The sequence below is a fragment of the Ornithodoros turicata genome, chromosome 2 (genome assembly GCF_037126465.1).
Source record: "Ornithodoros turicata isolate Travis chromosome 2, ASM3712646v1, whole genome shotgun sequence".
NCBI lineage: Eukaryota > Metazoa > Arthropoda > Arachnida > Ixodida > Argasidae > Ornithodoros > Ornithodoros turicata.
Window position 1 is genome coordinate 505,641 of NC_088202.1, and position 8,937 is coordinate 514,577.

Below are 8,937 nucleotides of genomic sequence, written 5' to 3' on the forward strand. Positions count from 1 at the left end.
CAAACTCGTCAATAAATTGTTTTTCAATATATATTTAAACTCCCTTTCCATTTGTATTGTTACACATGCAAGCACCAGCAACTGTCAGGGAACAGATTAACACGCGCCATTATTTCCTTGTACGTTGCAGTAGATTATAGTTGTTTGGGATGCTGCCTCTGCACGCATAGGTGCAGGAGCATTAATGAAATACACGAAATATAGGTCCCATGTAGCGTAGGTGGCAACATCCTGGTTCAATCCTACAAATGTCATATATGACGTCTTGTGGACAAACAGGGGACGTCCATGGATGCACCTTTGACCGTCCAGCAGACGCCTACAGGACGTCCTGAGGAGTTTTGTGGATGTCCGCAGGACATATATATGTCCAGAGGTGGATGTCCAGAGGATGTCCTAAAGACATATATGGTTGTCTGGGAATAGGCGCTTTCCGATTCCTTTTCTCGACGTTGAACAAACTTAGCCTCCCTGTTCTCCTTTAAGTATTGGCGGCGAAATCTTGGAACGCGTCATTTATTGTAAGTTGATCTAACCTGTACGATTTACCTGAACTATTTCTTTTCCGCAACATTATTGTGGGGTTGTTGAAGTATTCTTGTTAAACATACGTGTGACTTTAATAATAAAGTATGAGTATTTGTAAGCAGCTATAAATAATGTATGCACCAGCTCGGAATAGAGCACTGCAGGGCCGTATTCTTAGGAACAGGCCCTGCCCGAACCCGTCCTGACGGTTGCATACCTGGCCCGACCCAAGCCCGAAGAATTTCAAGATTTCCCGGCCCATGCCCGACCCGAGTGCGATAAATTTATAGGTTATCCAGCCCGGACCAGCCCGGCACAATGTAGCGGACTCTAAAAGTCGGCCGTGGCTAACTAAAAGTGGGTAATAGGAGCTCGAGGCCGACCTAGGCCTGGCAATGTACGGGCACGTGCCCAGCCCAAGCCCATAATGGTTAAACCCGAGGCAGCCCAGGGCCACAAAAGGAGCCTTTACCCGGCCTCGCGCGTCCCACGGGCTGGGCAGGGCTCGTGCGTTCGGGCAAGCACGAGCACGTGCGCTGCTCTACCTCCGAGTGCGAAAAGTGCTTCATCTATTTAGCAATTGCAAGAACTAAAGCATTTTGTCTCTCACTCGCACTCTCTGTTTCAGGAGCCGTTCGTGGAAAGCTGTATCTACTACTGCGAAACTGCGGAGTCCAACTTTAAGTATTTCCGTGGATATTACAAGGACTTCACTCGATGCAAGGTGATATGCTTTATGAAAGGAGTTTCGATTTGTAGTACAATAAGGGAAATATACCTGTGTCACACGGGCAGGGCAAACGACACTGCCATTGGAGTCCGAAATGGTTCCACGATGGTTGTGCCACACGTCAGCTTGTAATGACACTAAACGCCATGATGTCGATGCAGCCCCTTTGGCGCAGTCGTGCGTTCTTTCTTCCTATTTCATTTTTTCCTCCGTCAAAGAATACTCGCGTAACCTTAAATTATGAAGTAACCTTGTCCTGAACGGTACAAAGTGTGTTTATGCGAAAATAAAATTGTTACTCTGCGCAGACAATGGGGGCTAACGTAGGCCTTTCATCCGCGAGTGAGTTGTGACGATCTGATTAAGCAATTCAGTCAAATGTCATTAAATGTCTTCTTCATGTTGCAGCGGACGAATGATATTAAAATTAAGGTATTAAACAGGTAATGTCATCGTGCCCGTGTAGCAGGTGGGGGACACTGTAGCGGATAATGCCTCGAAATGAATTATCGAAGCGCACGTAGTGCTGTGTGCTGAATGTTCTTACTCTCAGCAGGAATATCGCTATGTGTGATGAATTTAAAGAGGCGAGGGTAAATATTTCACGTACCGTGAAGCGCTTGTTTAAGTGTTTTAGAAGGTCCATCGTCTTAGCAGTTCGTGATGTGTTTCCGATATACGGTTCGCGCCATGACACACCTGCGCACTACAATTATTTTTCATAACGAAATAACTTTAGGAACACAATACTGGAGCTAAAGCACAACAGGGAATGCAGTAAAGATATACAAATTACAAATACACAGCCTTCGTTTTTGGATGAGGTAGTACTGTAGTTATGAATGGCGACGTAGTCCAAGATTGCGCGTTGTCTCATTGTACTGGCATGAGCCGATTCCGTTCAGAATCAGCAAAATAGAGACAGCAAAGAGCACGTGCTGGCGATAGGATTCGAAACTTTACTTTTCGAATTTCCGGACAATGACTGCGCCAGGTTTTTACACCTTCTCTGAACTATGAGACTATAGGCTGACACTCCAGTAAGAAAATCTTCCACGTTAATTGCCAGGTAAGCTCGAGCACTTATGTCCTCACGGTATATGAAGTAAAACGGCGTTCTTAGTTAGGAGTTCTGCTAATACAGGCTGTGAAAAATGAGCCCTTTCGTAAACTTTGCGAGTCTTCGCCGTCCTCCATACGACATATTGTAGGGTAATTCCATTTTAAATCGACCAAGGTCCGCCAATAACATTTTTGATATCAGTTTGAAATCATTGGAAATCATTGGTTTTGATATCAGTGGAAAAAATATGTGTTAGAAACGACCTTCAGTGAAGACGAAAGCAGGTGTCCGGAGCTTCCTAGATCAGCCAGTCCGCAGATGGAGAGTGGAGAAGGTGGCGCCGACTTCGCGACGTGATCGTTTCTTGCGACTTTGCAGCCTTACTGGCGCCGTTTCATTCGTGTCATGACCCTCATAGCTGGCACACGTAAAGTCTGGGCACTGTAGTATACCTGTGCGGTGTGAAAACTGCCCAACTTTAGAGGGACGCTCAAGAAAAAAATGCCCAAGTCAGCAGATATGCCAAAATTGTACATTTTTAGCGCTCATAGCTCGTCGATGGTAGGTCAGATATCCATGAATGAAGTTGTAGAGCGAGAAATGAGGCGACCAGGCTCTACTGAGGTTGATGGGTTTAATGACGGTTAATGGCGATGAACCGAAAACGAAAGCTCGGGTCACGCGCAGTGCTGCGCGTAACCGATGGCGGTGCTGGTGATGATTATGACGCTGCTGCTACAGGGCTCCCCCCCGTGGCGGATGACAAAGCTGGCGAGGAGGGCCGAGGTTGGCGGAAAGGTCGGGCGCCGAGGCGAAGGAGTGCAGGAGCCGGACCCGAGGCGGCGGGCGGCTCGTAGTGTGCGAGCTGCGGCGCCCAATGCACTCGACGTGGAGGGGGAGGAATGCTGGAGACAGGAGGTGAGGACGGACGTAGGGAGGGCGGGTCGGGCGATACCAGAGGTGCCGACTCCAGGAATGCGGGCTTGAGCCTGTCGATGGCCACAGTGTCAGGTCCCCGCGGGAGATCGAGGCGAAAAAACTTCGCGGCTCGCGAGATGACCTTGTAGGGGCCGTCATAGGGAGGCTGCACGCTGGAGCGCACAGAGTCCCGGCGGACGAAGACGTGGGTGGCTTGATTAAGGTCGGGGCTCACGAACACGCGTGTTGCGGGAGCGGAGCGGGTAGGCGTGGGCTTGAGGTCCCGGAAGAGCTGGCGGAGACGGTCGATGTAGGAGGAAGGGTCGTGCACGAGCGGGGCCGATGGGGTGAAGAATGCTCCGGGAAGGCGGAGCGGGCAGCCGTAGACCATGTGGGCCGCGCTGCAGTCATCCTGGCGGATCGCGGCGCGAAGGCCAAGCAGGACGAAGGGTAGACGCTCGGGCCAGGTTGTGTCGCCGTGGTCAGTGGCGCGGAGGGACGCCTTGAGCTGCCGATGAAGGCGCTCGACCAGGCCGTTGGCAGCCGGATGGTAGGCCGTGGTTCGGATGTTCGTGGTTCGGGGTTCCGAGGGCGCTGCACAGGTGACGGAAGAGGGCCGATTCAAACTGGCGTCCTCTGTCCGTGGTTACAGTGGACGGGACGCCGAATCGGGAAACCCAGGAGAAGAGGAATGCGTGGGCCACCGTCTCTGCCGTGATGTCAGGGATCGGCGTTACCTCCGGCCAGCGGGTAAAGCGGTCGATGCACGAGAGCAGGTAGCGGTAGCCTTTGGCCGGAGGAAGCGGGCCGACCAAGTCGATGTGGACCTGGTCGAAACGTGCATCTGGCGGAAGGAACCGCGATGGAGGCGAGATGGTGTGGCGGTAGATTTTGGACCGCTGGCAGGCCAGGCAGGCCCGCGCCCAGTCACGGACGTCGGCATTCATGCGAGGCCATATGTAGCGCTCTGCGACGATCTTTTGCGTGCCGCGCACGCCAGGGTGGGACAGCGAGTGGAGGGCGTTGAAAACATGCCGGCGGAAGGCCAGGGGAACGAAAGGGCGCGGGGTACCAGTAGAGGTGTCGCACCATAGACTTGCCGTCGAACCGGGGAGCGAGATCTCCCGAAAAGTGGTGGATGAGGCGGGGGAGGAACGAAGGTTGGCGAGATCTTGATCAGCGTGTTGCGCCTGAGCGATGCCGTCCAAATCGACCGCGGGGGGCGGATGGAGAGCATTGACGTCCGGCCGCGAGAGTGCGTCGGCAGCGGCATTGTCTTCGCCTGCGACGTGTCGCACATCGGTCGTGAACTCCAAGAGGTAGCACATGTGGCGGGTTTCACGAGGCGAGTGGTTGAGGGAGGGCGATCGCAGGGCGAACATGAGAGGCTTGTGGTCGGTGTACAGCACAAACGGGCGGCCCTCGAGAAAATGGCGGTAGTGTCTGCATGCCAGGTAGGCGGCGAGGAGCTCACGCCCGAAGGTGCTGTAGCGTGTTTCTGCTGGCGAGAGGCGCTGGGAAAAGAAACCGAGAGGGTTCCAGTGGCCATCCTGACGCTGCTGCAAGACTGCGCCGACAGCAGCAGTGGAGGCGTCGACGAACAACGCTGTCTCGGCGTCAGGACGAGGATGGTGGAGCAGCACAGCATCTGCCAGGGCCTGCTTGACTTCTGCGAACGCGCGTTCTGCTGCCGGTGTCCACTCCAGAGGGGCAGCACGGGCCTCTTTCGGATGGTCAGCGCCGAGAGCTGCGTAGAGAGGCTGGAGCAAGGCAGCACAGCGAGGCACAAAACGTCGGTAGAAAGTCACGAGGCCAAGGAATGAACGAAGTCCTTTGCGAGAAGTGGGGGCAGGAAAGTCTCGGATGGCCTGGACCTTGGATGCGAGTGGCCGGATGCCTTGCGGGGTGATGGTGTGTCCCAGGAAGGTAAGGGTGGTAACGCCAAACTCGCACTTGGCGGCATTGATGGAGACTCCGTAGTCCTCCAGGCGCGAGAACAGGGCGCGCAGGTGGGCGCGATGGTGGGCGCAGGGGGCGCGCAGGTGGGCGCAGGTGGGCGCGAACCGATGGCGCACCGCCATCGGTTACGCGCAGCACTGCGCGTGACCGATGGCGGTGCTGGTGATGATTATGACGCTGCTGCTACAAAGTATATTTTTAATGCGCAATCTTTCGTCTATTGTTCAATATATAGAACGCCATTCTACCCCATTTCGTTGCCGAAACATATGTCAGTAAAGTTAGGTGAGAGCAGAAAATTGCCGATGTTTAGTATGGCATAAGCCAGCAGCTGCAATACTTATTCCAATAATTTTGCTGTTACCGAAAGGTCAACGTATCCCCTAAATGCAGCTGCAAAAATATGTTGCACTATTTTAGTAGGGTGAACGTAGCGAAGTTTTCTCTATGCCCAAGTCTCGCTGTTGCGGCTTTGCACTCCGACTCCACTTTCGAGTGGCACCCCATCGCGCATTTCCCCTTTCACAGGGTCTTCCGTCTCTCTGATGTAGCACTGATTCCCGCGGCTGGCACTTATTTGTGGACATGACCACGTCGGCATTCTTATTTACGTGCAACCCTTTTATATGTCGTTGCGAGACTTACAGATGCCGTCTGTCTATTATGCTGCAGCGACTGTGAGAGCAGTACTGACTGACGATATGTAGCTGAGTACAGCAACAACTTTTGCAACAGTTTTGGCCACTGTGATGGCGTGCCACTCGAAAGTGGAAGTGCAAGGCCGCAACGGCAAGACCTGGGCACGGGTAAAAGTTCGCTGCGTTCACCCTACTAAAAGAGTGCAACATTTTTTGCAGCTGCATTTAGGGTATATGTCGGCCTTTCAGTAACCGCAAAAGTACTGGAATAAGTGTTGCAGTGGCTGGGGTATGCCACACCAAACATCGGCATTTTTCTGCTCTCACGTAACTTTAGTGACGTCTTTTTCAGCAACGAAACGGGGTAGAATGGTCTGGTGTTCTATATACTGAAAGGTAGAGGAAAGATTGCACATTAAAATATACTTCATTTAATGATATCTGACCTGCCGTCGACCACCTATGAGCGCTAAAAATGCGCAATTTTTGCCATATGTGCTGATTTCGGCTTTTGTTTTCTTCAGCATCCCTTTAAGGTGTGACCGTGTGCACCCCATACAGGTATACTAGAGTGCTCAGATTTTACGTGTGCCAGTTATGAGAGTTGCGACGTGAATGAAATGGCATCAGTAAGGTTGCAAAGTCGACAGAAAAATCACTTTGCGAAGACGGCGCCACCTTACCCCTCTTCATCTGTGTACTGGTTGATAATAGGAAGCTCCGGGAACCTGCTTTCACATCCACTTAAGGTCGTTTCCAACATATATTTTTTTCACTGAAATTAAAAAAATGCCATCGGCGGACCGTGGTCGATTTATGTCGTGATGTTGTGACAATACGTATTGTCACGACCATATCATTCGCACTCCTCTCACGCGTCACTGATATGTTTTTCAACAACTGTCCCAGTACGTTGACGGAGCTACGGACCCCAGAACAGAGGACATGTCGATTTGGTGTGGTTATGGTACGCGTTTTGCACGTTTTTTCTCTCTGTCTCTCTCCATGCGTAAGACGTGACGATGTACTGCACCGTCCTGTTTTGTAAGTCGAGGAAATGAGTTGCCGACGCAAGAATTTCTGTCGATTATTTGCCGTCAAGCACTGCGGAAAAGGTGACAGGAGAATATTTTGCGGGGCTAGATGAAAGTAACTACAGTACCGCTGTTCTCATGCATCTACGAGGGGCGTACTACTGTCATGGAGGAACACAGATTCAGCAATGAGTGTCAGAGTCTCCATATATACTCCACCCAACAGCACGCACTGCTGCCACCGATGAATGATTTGTTGTAGAACACCTCATTGTGCGTGTGCAGGAATTGTTCCACGATCACATCGTCTTCGTCCTGGAGATGCTTTTTAGGATGTGGACCCTCATTATGGACCCTCATGTGGACCCTCATTGTGGAGTCATTATGTGCAAGACCGGGAGTATACAGGAGATCAGGCAAAATTTCAAACAGGGCAGAACTCAAGGAAGTCGCGTGTTTCACAGCTTCCCTTGCTGAATGGGCGCATTGTCGTGGAGCAGACGAACACCGTTTTTGTGCTTCCCGCGGCGCTTTGCCGTGAATCTTGGCTTCGCGTACCTTCGTCAGGGCCTCCCCATAATATTTTGCTGTAACAGTTTGGCCCTTGCGGGCATATTATTCCGGAGCATAGCACATCAGTCTCAAAACACGGTGTGAATCATCGTCACCGACCACGCCAGTCTTTTTTGATGGCGGTGAGCTCACGCGCTGCCACTGTTTACTTTGTGCGTTTCTGTAACTTATCTGTGGCTGCTTCCTTTCGAAGCCCTTTCTGCATGGGCGTGAGCAACCGCGGGACCCAGCGGCGACGTATGATGCCCTAGCGCGATGCGGCGTTACTATAGCTAGCAAATATGTAGTGTTCCGATACTAGAGGAACATGAGCTTCTGTTGCAACATGTGCCGCACCGCTGTTCCCAATCTTTTGCAACGCTAATTACGACTGTATGACCGTCCCGTACTAGTCTTAGCAGCTTGTTCCAAATACACGCCGCGTGTTTCAAATGACAGGAACCCTGATTTGTACAATGTCGGGGCATTTCTGTTGTAGCAGTAACAATGAAAACCCGCGCGACTTGCTAGTCATGGTGTGAAAAGGCAAGTGTCTGCCATCTTTCACACTGCAGCGCATAAGCATAAAACGGTTATTCAAGTGCAAGACTCTTTGCACGAGTACGCAACAGCTGTGCTGTGATCAACAGTTTCTCAATGAATACTAGCTCCCGCTGTGAATGCAAAGGGAGCTAGTATTCATGCACCCTATTCTCAAAGGAACCGCTGTATAGCATGGTGATGAATCCCTCAACTGTAGTAAGAAACCTGTCAACTGCAGTAAGAAATCTGAGCGGTTTAAATGGTTCAAAGACAGTCGTACGCTGATGAACGATGTGTATTGTGATCAAATACACTCTCGAAACAGGACCTTGCATGACGCGCCGCTACCAAGCAATCACCCCAATGACGTCGTTCGCTCTCTCGTTTTCTTGTAGAAAGGAGCCGTATGCCTTTGACCTGTGAGGAAGTAGGGAAGTGGGAACAGTGGGGCCAAGGGTGGTAGGTGAAACCAATCGTCGGTGACGGACCCGATACTCCTTGCTATCTGCCTCACTCAATAGATTCATGAATACGACAGTCGAAAAACACATTGATAATTTACTGGGCTCACGCATTGTACGTACAATGAATGACTACAAAATAAACTATTACCTAACGATTTGGGCGTTGACGGGCCGAATGAGTTAATAATGCCAATGATTCGTCCATCTAGATACCGGAATGCTTCTGCAAATGAAGAACAATATGCACGCGTGGTGCGCTGTAGTGACGCCACTGCACACTGGTGACCATGACGATGAGGCTAAACACACAGTTGGCGCTCACAGGCCACGGCACACACACAGGCAACACACTAAGGCAATGCATGGTAGCCATTTTTCGTACAGAACCATTTGCCCATTAAAACAGCTTGGCTGGAAGAAAGTTCCAACCTAGTTCCGACCGATTTTGATCTTTGGGACTCTAAAATGACTTTGGGAATCCGACATCTTAGCAGGGACGAAAGGGACG

General features: G+C 51.2%; 1 protein-coding gene across 3 annotated transcripts in view; it reads left to right on the forward strand.

The window, feature by feature from the left end:
• LOC135385143 (uncharacterized) overlaps nucleotides 1–8,937 on the forward strand; it is a 73,063-nt gene that overhangs the window by 40,437 nt on the left and 23,689 nt on the right. For all 3 annotated transcript variants that reach the window (XR_010420306.1, XR_010420307.1, XM_064614317.1), the window contains exon 3: nucleotides 1,157–1,252. Coding sequence is in view for 1 of the 3 variants with exons in the window: in XM_064614317.1 (XP_064470387.1) it covers nucleotides 1,157–1,252 (96 nt within the window). In the remaining 2 variants the exon portion in view is untranslated. The remainder of the gene's footprint in view (nucleotides 1–1,156; nucleotides 1,253–8,937) is intronic.